The sequence below is a fragment of the Trematosphaeria pertusa genome (genome assembly GCF_010094035.1).
Source record: "Trematosphaeria pertusa strain CBS 122368 unplaced genomic scaffold BU26scaffold_15, whole genome shotgun sequence".
NCBI lineage: Eukaryota > Fungi > Ascomycota > Dothideomycetes > Pleosporales > Trematosphaeriaceae > Trematosphaeria > Trematosphaeria pertusa.
Window position 1 is genome coordinate 1,108,412 of NW_022987226.1, and position 15,595 is coordinate 1,124,006.

Below are 15,595 nucleotides of genomic sequence, written 5' to 3' on the forward strand. Positions count from 1 at the left end.
AGCAATCGGGAGCTTTGACCGCAGCATCTCTCATTCTGTGACTCCGATCAGTGCATAATCAAGCTAGGAGGGCCTCAGGACATACAGTTGAAGCAGACTGTCTCGGTCTCTATTAGGGAAGTTGTGATGAGGATCTAACGTTAGCGGCATGCTGCCGGTGAGTGATACAGCGAGTCTGCTGTCGAGAAAGGAAGGAATATGTACACCATCAGAGCAAGACGAAAGAGGAATCAAGAACTACTACTAGAAGTTCGAGCTAACTACCTCCAGGTCTTTCTTGAACCCTGTAGCTCACGTCTCCGTAGTAAACTGCGCACTCATCTCACCCACTGCATCCTCAAGCCTAGTCCACCCTTCCCCGTCCTTCACCCACCTCAGCACCTCCTCCGCCCTCTCGCTCGGCACCTTCACTCCGTCGTCTACCAAACCGGGCACATCTTCTGGGAACTTCTTGTCCGGATAGAGTTTCCTGTAGATAGCGAGGATCTTGTTGAAGTCAAAGCGCTCAGCGAAGCCGAAGAGGCGCTCGGAGGCGACGTCGGAGTATATGAGGGCGGCGATGTGCAGGACGGCGCAGTCTTGCGTCGAGATGAAATATTCTACAGGCGTAGGGGTCAACTAGGGGGATAGAGTTAGAGGAGGCAGAGAGCGCTTACGAGGCGTGATAACTTTGCCTATGAGCTCGAAGTTTTCACCAGTGAAGGCGGACTTTGCCCATGCGATCGTAGACGGAGCGCCCTGTTTCTCCGGAACGAGTACCTTGCCGAAGTTCGCATTGGGAAGCTTTGCGGTTATCATCAGCTAACTTCAATCCCAAGAGTTCCCATGTGTAGCTACTCACGATGCTGTTGAAATCGAAATGCGGCTTATTCTCCTGCATCCACTTCCAACAAGCCTTCTCTGCCTCCGTCTTCAACGCAGCATATAGGTACAGGCCCTTCAGATACATCGGTTCATCCTCCGGATGCCTCCACCCCTTCTTGGTTCCCTCATCATTGAAACTCTCGTCTGTGATGATCTTCTCCACACCGGGGCTAGGGAAAGTGGCCGCGATGGAGGATGAGGTGTATACGACACGCTTGATGCTGGGAGTCTTCGCCGCGGCCTTGAGCGCATTTAAGCCGCCTTTGATCGCTGTAGGAATGACAACGTTCGGGTCCTCGCCGTTGAGCGGGGACGCTACGTGAACGAAACCGGCCGTGCCTGGATAGCCACGCCACTGTCAGCTGGTTCTTTGCAGATGGGGTAATGCGTCAAACCTTTGACGGCCTCATCGTAACACCCATCAGCCGTCATATCCGGTACCGCCACCATTTCAAATTTTGCACCCTCGTATTTCGCGTCGAAGTACTTAGCGAGCCATTTGCTCTTCTCAACATCGCGGACCGCGCCACGGACATTGTATCCTCTTTTCAGCAGCTGGTCAACGATATGGCTGCCAATCAGTCCGTTAACGCCAGTAACGAAGATGACGGCACCGGGGTGGATGGCGAGAGTCGGCATGATGGGCCAGCGTTAAGGGGAGGAATTGCTGAAGTAAGCGAGAAAGGGGTTTGTGGTTAAGTGTCCTAAATTTGCCGGCAAAGTTGAGTAGAGGGTGCGGGAAGCGATTCGATAACGGAATAGAGACTGAGGAAAGTTACACGACGGATTGAGGGGAAGAGGCAGTTTAAATAATGCTGGGTGTGCGGGTGGTGAGGGGAGCAGGGCGAGCGCAGGATTCGGTTGATAAGCCGCCTCCAGGGCTCATGCATTCATGCTAACGTGAAGAGGAATCGCGTAAAGCCGGAAACAGCCATGCCACCTAGGATCTTCCGAGAGGCCGAATACAGCAGTGAGAAGTGGGACGGATGTCGAAGGATCCGCTCTGAGTCACCAGATACCGCGTGCCGGACGCGTGCGCGATGAGAAGCCCGCAGGGCATACTTGGGGAAGCGAATGCGAAGTCGGAGGATCCTTTCTCCGTCTATCTCTCCTTACGTAGCAGGTACTTATAGAGGTGGGCATATGGGCCGTCCCGCGCAAAGACCTTCTCGGCCTAGAGAAAGAGCGAGCGCGAGCCTGTGAAGCCTGATGCGAGCATTGACCGCCGCGCTAGAGCCATGCGCCCATCAATCGACAACCATGTCGAGAACCCGTCTCTCCTCTTTCTTCAACTCCACCCAGCCACCCTTTTCTACTCTGACGATTTTGCCATCCACGCAGATGCGACGCCATCTATCATCCTCTTCCTTGCCCTGAAACTCAATCCGCAATCCATCTATGGCCTCATAGTGGACCATGGGATCTTCGACGTGCTTCCCGCCCTGGTAGGCTAGACCCATAATCCTCATAGCTTCGTCTCCGTTCGTCGGGCCGAAGTACACTAAGTGCAGAGTGTCGTCTAATGGCTTCGACCCAGGGGAGATTGTAAAGGGTTTCTCAAGGTTGGAGACCATGGTTGCTAGCACATACATGTGTTCCTCTGCCTTGAGCGGCTTCCAGTCTTCGCCCTTTAGTACTGAGACCTTCGCCTTGTATGGGTGTGGTGGTGATCCATCAGCAGGATACAACGCCTCTTTGGCAGCCATCTTGAACCTGTCGATGCCGAACTTCCTGTACTCCGCAGTATCGCTATCAGCAACCAGCGATGCATGCATGCCCCAACTGCAGACAACAGCGCCATGGAGGATTGGGTGCTGAGTGGAAGGATCCTTCGGTAGCTCTTCTTCCCTTCGAGCTTCATCAACTAGCAGGCGTGCACCCGCCGAGAACGACGCCGTGAAGATTGGTAACGGCTTCGACTTCTCAGATGCTAAAGTGCTGAGCCCCCATGTGTTTTCTCTCCCCGCGTTGCTTGAATGGTACAGGGCGTTTGCAGTGCCGAGCGGTATCAGGAAGACTAGTGGCGCTTTGTACTCGGCAGAGCACGGTTTCGATAGCAAGCCATTGACCAGGTCGATAACGCCGCCGTCTCCTGAGAGTAGTATGATGCGCAGAGTGATGCCAGCGTTTGCCGTCGGGAAGAAAATGTCGTTGGTGAGGTCCAATATAGTTGAGGCCGACTCGGTATGATGTATCAGAAAGTTACCGTGTCCTTTCGGGAAGAGGGTCTCCAGCACGGGTTTTACGGCTTCGTCGTAGAACGTGATCGCCTTGTTTGTCCCGGAGCCCGTGGATATGACGATGTGAGTCTCGGCGTCGCTCGTGTCGGGCGGATGGGCGGTCGCCAATGCCTCGCCCTTGGTGATCTTCACCTTCGGAGGCGCTGTAGCATCGCTCCCGTCATGTTCGACGTAGATGATGGTCGAAGGAGAGCTTTCCGAATTAGATATTACAGCGACAAGATCATTCCGGCTGATTGCTTTCTCTATGCCCTTCTCGGCGAGTCTGATCGTGAATTTGTTGTCCGATTCCGCCATGTCCGGTAGAGAGTTTAGCTGGCGACCCATAGATGGCTTCTTTAATCTGTTTCCTGATCTCTCGGGACCTGAAGTTGTGAGCTGATTGTCGCCATGCCGATCCAAGGATCCCGGTGAACGATAGCGGCGCTGCCATGACGGGCATGCTGGGCACCGTTTGATTTGCCTCGCTTGCAACGCCCCACTAATACTCACACTAGGCCCAATTCGCTCTCACACCTCGAACACCTCCCCAAGACAAGACAAAGCACAGGTCTTGAATGAGCCTTGGGATCAACAATTAGTAGCTTGAGATGATTACGAAACGGATTCTATATCAACTTCTTCAGCTCGCTGGAAAAACTCGCGCCAAGCGGACCGAGCTGTCAGCATTACGGCTCGCCCGCTTTACGTCATCCCGTGATCTCCTTGGCACGTCAAGCTTTCCCAGCTCAGCCGGCTGCCTCATCAATACCTCTCAGCATTGCGGCGCCGCGCTGACCTTCAGCTCCCACGCCGCCCTTTGAGCGCTGACCCCATCGCTCCAATTCTGCGACATTTACATCACTCCCATCCATCGGTAGCAACAGCCCACCAATCCCGAATCCTTCGCGCAACCGCAACGCACCTCACAAAGCGCACCACACCACCTCACATGCGCAACCTCCACCCATCTACACCTCTATCGATCGACGTCTACGAGAACTAGCACAATGAACGGCGGCGTAGTCTTCCTCATCATCCTCATCATCCTCCTAATCGGCGGCTACGGAGGCTGGGTACTCTGGTCGCGCATGCAAGCCACCAAGAACGGTCTGCCACCACCCTCGCTCAACCCCTTCGCCCGCAACGCCTCCGCATCGAACTACCCAGGCCCCGCGCCCGCCGGCATCCGTGGCTGGATCGACTCCCAGATCCGCAAGTTCAAGAACAGAAATAATCGCTATGCGACCGGCGCGTACGAGGAACCGTCGACGTACGCAGGCGGAAGGACCGGTCGCGGCGAGGGAAATCGACTAGATCCGGATGAAGCGTGGGACTCGAGAGTCGGGAACGAAGCTTATTATGAAGAGCAGGAGTTGGGACTGCATGCCCCGCAGCACGGAGGCGGCGCGAGCGCGAACCCGTATGAGAGCACGTCATATGGTGCGCCGACTACGGGATTCGCGGCTGAGCCTGAGAGGGGACGGAGTAGGACGCGCGAGTACGACGAGCATAGCGATGGGCGCAGTGGGCGGGACAATCCGTTTGGGGACGAAAACGCGGCGAGTTTGAGGGGCGTGAGTCCACGGCCGCTGGATCATGGCGTGGACACGAGTTACGGGGGCGCGAGTAAGTCGCAGGGCCACAAGAAGACGGGGAGCGGGGACAACAGCCCGACGGGGAGCCGGAGGAGTATTTTCCACGAGAATATGTGAGAGGAGGGGGATGCGTATGGACGGCGGATTGACATCTTGGCGTGTTGGCGTGTTGGGATATCATGCTGGCGATGTGGCGTCTTTTCCTCTTCGGATGCGTACATAATGCTAGGGAAGCTTGTCAAAATCTGTTTCATTGCACATACATCGTATCTGGTGCGCGGAACAGCTAATCTCAACGCAAAGGGACCAGCTACACACTGAACGGGTCTCTCTGTGCTGCGTACAAGCCAGCAACTTAGGACTGCCTATCAACGCAGTCGCGAACGCAAGCACACCGGCAGAAGAGCGGTGGGTTACAAGTATCACCAAGCCAATAAGGCTCACGTCCAACCATCCACATCACGACGGATCCACCCGGAATATTGGCCGTTAAGTATTTCCGATAGGCTCCAAATCGCTCACCTCAGTTCGGAACCATCGCAGTACGCGCGCCTGGCAAATATCCGAATACCGCTCAATAGGTTGGATGCAAAGTCTGCACTGTCACAAAGTTGCCTTGTATACTTCCTCAAATTACCATGTACTCGTACCCAGGAATCAGCTTTCTACTCATCTTACCGAAGCTGAGTATAAAAAGGGGATTCCCTTGCCAGCCGTCCTTCTCCAAGAGTCTCCATCCAAACCTTCTTTATTATCGACATCACTCCAGCCAAACGATGAAGCTCCTCGCCATTCCTCTCCTCTCAGCTCTCTCTTCCGCCCTCCCACGCGACCCTCCCCACGATCTCTCCCCCGCCGGACTCAACGCTCTCTCATCCAACGCGTCCCTCTTCCCGGCTCCCCTCCAAGGCATAAACTGCAAAGGCTCTCACCGGTGCCGCGACTGCGGCGTCTCCCTCACCAAGCTCAACGCCATCCTCCAACGCCTCGACGACGATAGCCAAAACGAGGACGGCAAAAAGATAGCCTGCGCCGTGTGCTCACACCCTAGGCACGATCACTGGGCCTTGTGCGTGTATCCGCAGCACTTGGGAAAAGGCTGGTTCATTGATGGGTGGCTGGTTAAGCGCAAAGTGCAGGAGCTGATTGATTTTGGGTGTGGGGCGTGCGGAAGCACGCCATTGCGGGTTGATAATAATGATATCAAGAAGGGCTCAATCGCTGTGAATTTTCGTGAGGATGGATGTGGCAACGCACTTTGTTGAGCTGCTGTTTGTAGTCTATGGAGTTATGCTTGACCGGCTGGCTTTTCCATACTGTCTCCGATATCGCTTCGATAATCTACTGTTTGTCGTGTCTCGTTATCCTATGTCCAACCTGTTGGTATAACCCATCCCCTGTAATGCCACGATTTCTACCCTTTTATGTCTTCACATCCGGTTCAGTGCGGCCAATGTACTCCTGCAGCTTCAACAGACTAGTCGCAAGCGCGATGTTATCCTTCAGGTAGTCCTGGGCATCTAGATCGTACGTGGACTCGTCCGACTCATGCTTCTCGATGTAGAGACGTATGGTAGCGCCGCTGCTACCGGTACCGGACAGACGGACAACGATGCGGCTGCCGTCGTCGAACTTGACGTAGATACCCTGGTTCTTGGAGACACTACCATCAAGATCAGTGTAGGAAAAGTCGTCCGCCTCGAGGACCTTGCGGCCGGAGACAGTCGAGCCGACGAAATCGTCCTTCTTTGTGGTGATGAGTTCCTTCATGTGCGCGACGACCTTGTTGGCGCCCTCGCTCTCGCACCCTTCGTAGTCGAAGCGGGTGAAGAAGGTGCGTCCGTATGTCTTCCAGAAGTCCTTCTGGATGGACGCAATACTGGGCGTGGTGCCAGTCTGCTCACCGACACCAGCCAAAATGTTGAGCCAGGCAACAATAGCCCACAATCCGTCCTTCTCGCGGATGTGGTTGCTGCCAGTGCCGAAGCTCTCTTCACCGCAGATATTCATCTTGTCGGCATCGAAGAGGCCGCAGAAGAACTTCCAGCCCGTGGGCACCTCGTAGCACTGAACGCCCTTCTTCTTTGCAACGAGGTCGACGGCGCCGGATGTCGGCATGCTTCGCGCGAGTCCGTAGATGCCTTGCTTCTTGAACCAGGGGATGAGCTCTGCGTGATGTGCGATAATGGCCAAACTGTCTCCGGGGGACACGAAAGTCTTTGCGCCATAGATCATGTTCCGGTCGCCGTCACCGTCGCTGGCGGCACCGAAATGGATGCCGTTCTTGTCAACAGCATCGACCAGGGACTTGGCATAGACCAAGTTTGGGTCTGGGTGGTGTCCGCCGAAGTCTGGCTTGGGAACAGCGTTCTGGGTGCTGTTCGGGATCCCAAGCTCCTTCTCAAAGATATCAACGCCATAGGAGCCAGTCACGCCGCTCAGGCCGTCAAACAGCACTTTGAAGTCGGGGTGATCTTTGATGAACTTCTTGATGAGGTCAAAGTCGAAGATGTTCTTGAGCATGTCAAGGTAGTCCTTCGTCGAGTGGATAATCTCGACCTCCAGCGGGCCATAGGTGTTGGTGCCAATGGTCGTCAGGTCGACGTCTGGGATGTCGGCAATCTTGTACGAAGTGAGGTTCTTGGACGTCTCGAAGATCTTGTTCGTAACGCTCTCGGGAGCCGGGGCGCCATTGGAGAGGTTATACTTGATACCAAAGTCCTCGTTGGGGCCTGGATCGGTTAGCATGAGCGACGTAGGTGATATCAGCTGAGCGCGGGGTGGTGGCCAACGAACCTCCGGGGTTGTGGCTGGCAGTCAGGAGGATGCCGCCGGTTGCCTTCCGTATCCTGATGACATTGCTGGCCGCAGGTGTGCTGAGAATGCCGTTTTGGCCGATGATGAGCTTCTTGACGCCATATGCTGCGCCGATCTTGGCGATCAATTGTGTGACTTCTGGGTTCCAGTACCGTCCATCGCCGCCGATGACGAGGGCAGACCCTTCAACGCCTTCCGGGATGGAGAGGAGCGTGCTGGCAACGAAGGCCTCGGAGTAGTTCTCCTGCTGGAAGACCTTGACCTTCTTGCGCAGGCCAGAGCTAGTGCGGAACCAGGAGTTAGCCATGGTCTCCTAGATCAGGCATTGGGAATAGAGAGGTCTTTAGGGTGCGATTGACAGACATGTTGATGGGGTGAGGGTGCGTGTTATGGGTGGATTGCAATTTCCAGTGTAAATAGAGGCGTTGCAGGGAATGACAGGTGCGGCTAAGGCTGGCTCTAACTCTAAGCATAGCCGAGAGGGACTTACGTTCCGGGCTTCTGGTCGGCAAAAGGCTTGAGAGAGACGGTCCGGACGCTCATGATGAGTGGTGTGTTCAGGCTGTTGTGCGAGGATCTGGAGGGTGGGCAGAGTGCTGGCAGCTGTCAGTCGAGAGCTTTTTGAGCTGGCGAGGGGCACTTGCCCCCACCTGGAGCGGGATGACGCACTGACAGCGTTGAGCCAGCCACTAGCAGGCGGTCGGCAGGTCACCCGTCCTGATCGTCGCGCTAGCCGTCGCCTTCTCCTCAACTCCCTCGTCTCTCTCCAACGTCGTCCTCAACGCCCGCGACGACGAGCTCGGGCCGGCGCGCGCATCCAGGCAGGGCGGCTTACCGGTCTCACACGATTAGCGGCAGATTGGATCGTGCGATCCGCCTGGCATGGCAATCCCGGCCTCGCCGCATCACACGCACCTCCAACATCAACAGCAGGACGAGTTCATTTGCATATATACAGGGTGCTCTCAACGGCCTCGCTGCGCTCAAATCCGCCCCACCGCCTGCTGCTTTCATTTGCCAGGGCGGCGTGGTGTCCGTTGCCTGCTCGTGCCTCCTTCGTGCATATTCGAGCATATCCATCCAATATGGGGATAGCGGGACTGGCGAGGCGCCTCGAGCCGTACGGCGCCCGCTATGCCCCGAAAGACCTGGACGGATACTACGCCATCGTCGACGGGCCCTCTCTTGCATACCATGCACACCAACTGGCTCTGGCCGCGGTGGCTCGCCAATCTCGCCTCCCCTCCTACGCAGACATCAATACTGAGGCTATTCGCTGGCTAAAGGCTTTGGAGGACATCAACATCAAGGTGTGAGTGACCAACGCATCCTCACCCTCGCAGTACTGGTACACTATATCAAAGTACTCCTTGGCATGCACGACCGTTGTCGAGGCGAAAGGAAAAGGCCCGAAGAGCCACTGAGATGCGCACACCTGGTTACTCTTACGAGTCTCCCACGGTGCGCTATAAATGGCCTTGTGATATCCCTGTTGTCACAATTTTCCGCTGGCGAGATGATCCCGCCGCATGCAACGGCGCGGCTGTGGTGTGCATGCGGAACATATGCATGACACAGCCTTTTATTAACTCGATCCCTTACTGACTGAATACCTTGTAGGTCGGCTATCTTGTTTGACGGTGCTCTTCCAGAGACGAAGAGGGACGAGAGAGTGAGGAGGTTAGAGAGGAACAATAGGCAAATCCGAGAGCTGAGGATCCTCTACCCTACCCAAGGCTGTCCTATTCCCGCTCGCCTCGGTTCCGTTTCATATTCGTTTCTCGCGCCGGCATTGAGAGAGGCCTTAAACGATAGCGGCTATGCTTCCGTCACCAGCATTGTTCCCGGCGAAGCCGATGATTGGTGTACCCCATACGCCAATGATAGCCCTCGCTCTATCGTTTTCAGTGACGACACCGACCTTCTATTGTTCGATTACCCCGCCGAAAGCCTGGTCGTCTTCTTCAGGAACGTTGAGCTCTGGCCCGAACCCAAGTTCAAGGGCTACTCACCCGCCAAAATTCGCCAGAGCTTAAGATTGGCTAGCCTCGTCCCTCTTGCATATAGCATAGTCCAGGAGCCCTCCCATACTTTTATGGCCCTCCTGCAGGAAGCTCAGAGCATTGATACGGAGTCAGAACATTATCTCGACTTCAGTAGACGCTATAGTGGACAATCTATAGCCCCAGCCTACAGTTCCAAGAACTCCGAATTGCGCACAATGCTGCAGCATCTCGATGTCAGGATTTCGGAATTCGCCCACCAAGCACTAGATGTTACTCTCGCACCCACCATTTACCTCCCGTTACTCGTCGAAGACGCCAACCAAGCATCCGCCTGGAACATCGGCCAGGACATACGTCTCCTCGCATACTCGCTGCTTGCGTTGGACCGCGTGATGGTGCAAGAGTATAAACGGAAAGCCCAAGCCACCACCGTGCAGGATCTTAAACCCCTCTCGCCTAAAGACGCGCATGCAGCCGCTGCAGTGCTACAACAAAATGTTGAGACCTGGCTGCAGTGGATGGATGGCCGCCAAGTTCCACAGGAGTTCATCTGGCCACTGGTTGCAACGAACTTGGTGCTAGTGGACCTGCAGCGGCCGCCGCGTATTCCTCTCCTGATGCGCGTGTTAGAGGGCGACTTCGACAACACGTGGGATTTTGTGCATCTTACAGCTCGCATTCAAGCGGCCCTCTACTCGCTCCGGTTCCTAAAGCAATGCATCGCAGTTTGGACGGCCACACGTCGAACCAGCTCAAAGCCACTCGAGGAGGCCCTGCGCAAACTTCAGCAAGATCTGGCGAGCATGCCGACTATTGCTGAACTGTTCATTGTACCGGGTCAGGAGAAGAAGTCTCATAACAAGCATGAGCTGTTGCGAGAAGTTCTCCAAGAAATATATGCGTCGCTGAACATAGAAATACCAGCTGAGCAGATATCCAATAGGAAGCTGAAGAAGCAGAAAAGGGAAGCAGAGAGGAAGGACAAGATAACGCGCGAGGCAAACGCACAGCAGAACAATATATTCGCTGTTCTGGGGCAGATGTAGCGCAGAAGAAATCGATGTTGAGCAGGAACCAAGTGCACTAGAGAAAAGAACGAATGCTCAACGCCAAGCCAGAAGACCTTCACACTGTCATATACGCCACGACCAATTCACGTCACTTCTAGCCATCTGCTTGAGTAGCGGTAGCGGAGATCTACAACGAGAGGCTAGCATTGCACCACAATCCGCAGAGAATTCAAGAAGCAGAAGGCAGAGAAAAGTAATAGGGATTACAGAAGTTCTACGTATACCAAAGACAGGACCGAAGTCTCGAACTGCAAGCCAGAAGTCCGCCCTTTATGCCCTTGTGCGCCGCCCGACTTTGCTCAAGTCTCCTTCCAGCATTTTCGGGTACCCCAAATCCTCTCCCTAGACATTACCATTAACACAAAGCATTCAAGCCATAGATGCAGTTTCTGACGTAGCCTTAGACGACTCATTGGCTGACTCCCTCGCCGATTCGTATACCTCTGACGACTCCTCTGATTCTGACTTGAAAAAGGGAACATCGGCGTGGAAGGGAGGCTTAGCTTGACTCGCCTTCTCTTGATCAAATGCCCAAACTCCGTTCGTCAGGCTATCGTTGATCTGCTCGCCGATCTTGCCAGCTAGCTTCTCGAAGAGGGAAATTTTTTCAGTTCGAGTAAAGAATCGGCGCTCCCTGTCATGGTATGATTAGCATGCGGAAAGCCGAGCCTGAGGGCCTTCAATGGACGGAGTGTTGTCAAGACTGAGGGGTAGAGCATGAGGGAAAGTAGATGCGGAAAACCTAGCCTAGAGGCCTTCACAGGATAAAGACAAATACATACCATTCGCGGCCTTCCTCTTTCTCCAGACGCCGCAGCTCGCGCTGGCGATTCTCGATAAGGGATTTCTCGAACGAGGTCGTCTCCATATCGCCTTTGATTATCGCATCGGCGACCTTCTTCCAGGCGCGCCGCGATTCGTAGTCGTCCTGTTCTTCGATCGGAGCGACCGTCAGGGGTGTAACTTTAGTCTTCTCAGGGTCATAGGTATCTACCACCTCCTTTGTCTTGGCATTCTTGATGACGAAGGCTCCATTCCATTGCCCGTCTGCTGTGTATATTGCCTCCTTCTCCTTGCCTTGGGGATATAAGACAGCCGAAAACGTATTCGATTTCCCGGAGATCCAACCCTTGCCGCTGTAGTCAATTTTTGCCGTGTAGCCCGTCGAGGATTGGATGTAGGAGCAGCGGTTCAGCTCGACGTAGGGGGAGCCGGAGATGAGGCCTTCGATGTGAAGGGAAGGGAGGGTGATCAGGTAATCTTCGTCGTATTCGTCGATGTGGAGGATTGCGTGGCCGATTTGCTGCACCGAGGCATTAGGGAGCCTGATGTGCTTCACGACATTTTACGTACCTTGACATTGATCGTCCGAGAGAAGGACGCTTTCTGCGCATTGTAGCCCTGGAGCCTCACGCCCGCATTGGCGTTCCAGATACAGTATGCCGTAACAGGAGGATGGTGGCTGCCAATGTCAGCACCTGATACACCGCAGAAGGACCCGAGGCTAGTGTATCGCATACCTGACTTGCTCGCTCACGAGCCGTGTCTCGCCCGCCTCGTCTTCCCACTTGCCCAGGAATAGCTCCCCCAGGAAGGGGTTCAGGGGCTTCTTCTCGCTGCCCAATTTCTCACTCCGACTTGCGTATTGTTGCTTCAATGTGCTCAAAAACCACTTCAGTACCAGCATAGCGCGCTTCGCGGGGTCTTTCTCGGCGGCAGGTGCAACGAAGACGGAGGGGTGCTCGGTCCAGTACGACGAGAACTCGACGAGGGAGGTGGTGGATAGGATCCAGGCGGGAGCCGTCAAGGACGAGAGATCTCCATTGAAGGATGCTATTGACTGCCAGACTCTTTAGCCCGCTGAGGCACGTCGGGGTGCCCTATCCCAACTCACCTTGAGGAAGCTCGACCAAGACGAGCTTTTGGCTTGCGGAGGAGTCTCCGCGCCCGCCTTCTTGTTGTTATTATTGCCGTTCGCCTTCATTTCGTGGATAGGGATAGCTGCGCGCGACTATGAGGAATAGCGAGAGAAGGAAAGGGGTTGCAGAATGCGCCGAGGGGCGGTGGGGGTTAGAGTGATGTGCAACGATGCCGCGCGTGGCTGAGCGACCCGACGTCATTAACGAAGATGGCGACTGCGATGGCCGGACGGAAGGTCTTCAGGACGCCTGTTGGACATATCAGCCGAGAACATTGTTTCGTGGCATATTACATCTTCAAAGAAACTGTCATGCGGGCAATCAGTCTGATGAGAACCTTGAAGGCCTATGCATCATCGAAACATGAGATCTTGTGCTCTCGATACCGAGGTATTTGTGGCGGTGTTGTGGCGTCGGGTTTCCCATTCGTCAACCTATGTCAACCGCAAGGTACCCGCAGCGCTTCATCCTTCGCCGGACCACTTTGTTCAATAATCTATGCTGAATAGCTGGACCGCCTTTCTATCTGGTCGGGACCTTAATGGCAGACTCGTTCTATGGACTAAGTGACTGCGAACGCCGCGTGACGAAGCTCCAATGCGTCGCATCAGGCGGGCATCCGCCTCACCACTATGCAGCTACCCGTTGTACTAGCCGATATGTAACACAATAGGTGGGCCCCTGCAGCTTCATATGAGCAAAAGCAGTCATCGTTCATTGTGGGTTATTTTCTTTCCGGAGCTCCTCGGGTATGGGAATGATAGAGCGACGAAGCCTCGCAAATGCTAAGTGCACCTTCACCGAAGCCGACACCCGCTACACCTTCCGCCTAACCAGCCCCTTGAAGAAATCAAAACTATTACTATCACTCTGCAGCGCCACCACTCTCCCCGTCCCGCGATCCTCCCATCCAACCTCCTCCGCGAGCAGTAACCCCCAGTCCCTCGTAATTCCCTTGATCCTTGCTCTTGCGCCATCATGCGTCTCCAGCGTCACCACCTGATCTGTATGCAGCCAGCTATCATAATAGTCTGCCTCCATATCCCTACTGAACCCTAGTCTACAGAAGTCGTTGTATAGAGATTCAAAGTGTGATAGGATCGAGGCAAGCAGTTTCTCCGGTGTGAAGGGTTTTAGGGGTGGGTTGGAGTTGGCGGCGAGGAGGTTGAGCGAGGTTGTGGGGAGGGGATTCGAGAGGTTGAGGCCGATGCCGCAGACGATGTCGTAGCTGCTCCCTGAGTAGCTGGAATTGACTAATATGCCTCCAATCTTGACAAGGGGGTTGGACGGTGAACCAGGGAGACGAGCGTAGATGTCATTTGGCCATTTGAGTTTTACGGGGATTCGCGAGTACCCTGGGGCGTAGTTCTTGATGCCTTGAACGATGGCGAGGGCAGCTATGTATTGAATGAAGATGATAGGCGCGGATTGCGTGAGCGTGAACGAATGATGGAAGACCGTCGAGAACATAAGCGCTCCTGGCGGCGCTACCCAGACATTAGACCCACGACCCCGACCAGCGAGTTGCTGTGTTGCAGTGAGGGTAAAGCCTGTGGGGAGGTTGCGCAGGAGAGTTGGGTTCTTTTCGAGCAGCGTGTTGGTGGAGGTTACGACTTCGCCGTAGAGGAGATGTTTCCCTAAGGAGGGCTCATGGTTTTGTAGTTTTGAATGATAGTGTGCTAAATTCGCGTAGAATGCCTCATGATGGAAGGCGGGAGTTTCGCGTGTTGACGGGAGTTGCTTTGCGTGCGGTGTAAGCGTCTTGACGAGTTTGTCGTAGTCTAGGATCTGGTCGGAGGATGAATTGGCTGTGTATTCGATGCGTTCGCGGACTTCTTCCTCTTTAGTTTTCGGCTTCTTGTCCTCTTTTCCACTCTCTTCCACTTCTTTGCCACTGTCCTTCGTCTCCCCCGTCAAAACAGCAGGCAATGCCTCCTCCACCTTCTCAACAGCCTTCTTTAACCCCTGGAGGCCCCAAACAGCACCCTCTTTCTCAATACGAAACACATCGTTCTCACCCTTAATATACTCGTCGCCATCGACTAGAGTAAAGATTTCCGACCACGAGGCGACCAGGTCGGAGACGTCTGCAGGCGTATAAGACGAGAGATGCAGATGGGAGAGAGACGGTACCGCTTGTTCTTCCTCATTAACTTTGAGGCCCAGCTTTTGGAGGAGTAGGCGCATGAAGGCGATGCGTGTGTTGTCGGTGCTGGAGATAGCGTCGATGGCGGCGGAGTAGGAGGGCAGCTTGGGGCTTTTCGTAAGGTTGTTAGGTGCGAATCTGGACGTCGGTGAGCACGGGAATGATGTTGGATCGGAGATGCTTACTCGGGATGCGGTCCAGTGAGAGCGACATGGCCGTCGCCTACTTTTCGGTAGACTACTGCTGCGGCACCTTCTCCTGAGTCGACGTTCAAATCCTCAGTGTAACTTGCAAGAATCTCGATGCCCCGACTCTCCAACTTCTTCGCATCCACAAACACTCCACCACCATTATAATAGCTTTTGAACGTCTTCTGTAACCCATGCTTTCCGTCCGCAAACGCGCTCTCATGAATTTTCAATTCCGCCGCCCTTGCACCAGCCTCCGAATGATACACAAACCCCGGAAACGCTAAACCTCTACAGATGCCGGGGAAGAAGCCCAGCTCTCTATCTCCCACGACCGCCATTTTAGGATCATCAACTTCGAATTCGCATCTTGCGCAGCCATAGTAGCCTCCAGCGCAGAAGCCAAGGAATGAACCGCCGGAGTTGACGTAACGGCCGATGCGGCGATTTCCCTCGCCGTTTAGAGTTCGACAGTAGCCGAGATCTGCACCGCCGGGGAAAACGAGAAGAGCACAGGTGGGCATCCATGGCTCTTTGATGATGATGTCGCCTGTCACCGGAATGACAGCGTACGCTGGTGAGAGGAGGCGTCGTAGAGTGTAGATGCAGTGACGCACGGATTCTGTTGTGCTTCCATTACCTTAGATACATTAGCAGGGGCAGCCTTATAGTGAAATAGGCATATCTGGTACCAGAGTAAACCAAAACATTCATCTTCTTGGTTGCCATTGTTGCAGGATGTCGCCCCGCGGAGCCGAGTTTCTCCGA

At 54.6% G+C, this 15,595-nt stretch overlaps 8 protein-coding genes across 8 annotated transcripts; 3 read left to right on the top strand and 5 right to left on the bottom strand.

Moving 5' to 3' along the window:
- Positions 1 to 291: 291 nt before the first annotated feature.
- Positions 292 to 1,503, bottom strand: BU26DRAFT_435280 (dihydroflavonol-4-reductase; the record flags this gene model as incomplete). Its single annotated transcript, XM_033824120.1, has 4 exons — positions 292 to 599; positions 657 to 783; positions 842 to 1,203; positions 1,260 to 1,503. 4 exons carry the CDS (start codon positions 1,501 to 1,503, stop codon positions 292 to 294), a joined length of 1,041 nt encoding a protein of 346 aa, XP_033679433.1.
- A 608-nt stretch (positions 1,504 to 2,111) lies between these two features.
- BU26DRAFT_569413 (uncharacterized protein) lies at positions 2,112 to 3,401 on the bottom strand (the record flags this gene model as incomplete). The annotated part of the gene is made up of 1 exon (XM_033833887.1): positions 2,112 to 3,401. One exon carries the CDS (start codon positions 3,399 to 3,401, stop codon positions 2,112 to 2,114), a length of 1,290 nt encoding a protein of 429 aa, XP_033679434.1.
- A 134-nt stretch (positions 3,402 to 3,535) lies between these two features.
- On the top strand, positions 3,536 to 4,798 carry BU26DRAFT_543067 (uncharacterized protein; the record flags this gene model as incomplete). Its single annotated transcript, XM_033831679.1, has 2 exons — positions 3,536 to 3,551; positions 4,110 to 4,798. The coding sequence occupies 2 exons, from the start codon at positions 3,536 to 3,538 to the stop codon at positions 4,796 to 4,798; spliced, it is 705 nt and encodes a 234-aa protein (XP_033679435.1).
- A 659-nt stretch (positions 4,799 to 5,457) lies between these two features.
- On the top strand, positions 5,458 to 5,946 carry BU26DRAFT_569415 (uncharacterized protein; the record flags this gene model as incomplete). The annotated part of the gene is made up of 1 exon (XM_033833888.1): positions 5,458 to 5,946. The coding sequence occupies one exon, from the start codon at positions 5,458 to 5,460 to the stop codon at positions 5,944 to 5,946; it is 489 nt and encodes a 162-aa protein (XP_033679436.1).
- A 37-nt stretch (positions 5,947 to 5,983) lies between these two features.
- Positions 5,984 to 8,074, bottom strand: BU26DRAFT_523081 (phosphoglucomutase-like protein). Its single transcript, XM_033829955.1, has 3 exons — positions 7,989 to 8,074; positions 7,478 to 7,779; positions 5,984 to 7,413 (listed from the first exon to the last, which is right to left on the bottom strand). Exons 1-3 carry the CDS (start codon positions 8,039 to 8,041, stop codon positions 6,104 to 6,106), a joined length of 1,665 nt encoding a protein of 554 aa, XP_033679437.1. The 5' UTR covers positions 8,042 to 8,074; the 3' UTR covers positions 5,984 to 6,103.
- A 179-nt stretch (positions 8,075 to 8,253) lies between these two features.
- Positions 8,254 to 10,490, top strand: BU26DRAFT_464687 (uncharacterized protein; the record flags this gene model as incomplete). Its single annotated transcript, XM_033825172.1, has 2 exons — positions 8,254 to 8,810; positions 9,119 to 10,490. Coding segments are annotated over exons 1-2 (1,599 nt in total), but the record flags the coding sequence as incomplete, so codon positions are not given.
- A 453-nt stretch (positions 10,491 to 10,943) lies between these two features.
- On the bottom strand, positions 10,944 to 12,777 carry BU26DRAFT_492007 (Oxysterol-binding protein; the record flags this gene model as incomplete). Its single annotated transcript, XM_033826100.1, has 5 exons — positions 12,469 to 12,777; positions 12,095 to 12,414; positions 11,934 to 12,036; positions 11,353 to 11,907; positions 10,944 to 11,204 (listed from the first exon to the last, which is right to left on the bottom strand). The coding sequence occupies exons 1-5, from the start codon at positions 12,556 to 12,558 to the stop codon at positions 10,944 to 10,946; spliced, it is 1,329 nt and encodes a 442-aa protein (XP_033679439.1). The 5' UTR covers positions 12,559 to 12,777.
- Positions 12,778 to 13,309: 532 nt separating this feature from the next.
- On the bottom strand, positions 13,310 to 15,556 carry BU26DRAFT_435483 (biotin apo-protein ligase-like protein; the record flags this gene model as incomplete). Its single annotated transcript, XM_033824136.1, has 3 exons — positions 13,310 to 14,777; positions 14,825 to 15,467; positions 15,520 to 15,556. 3 exons carry the CDS (start codon positions 15,554 to 15,556, stop codon positions 13,310 to 13,312), a joined length of 2,148 nt encoding a protein of 715 aa, XP_033679440.1.
- Positions 15,557 to 15,595: the final 39 nt, after the last annotated feature.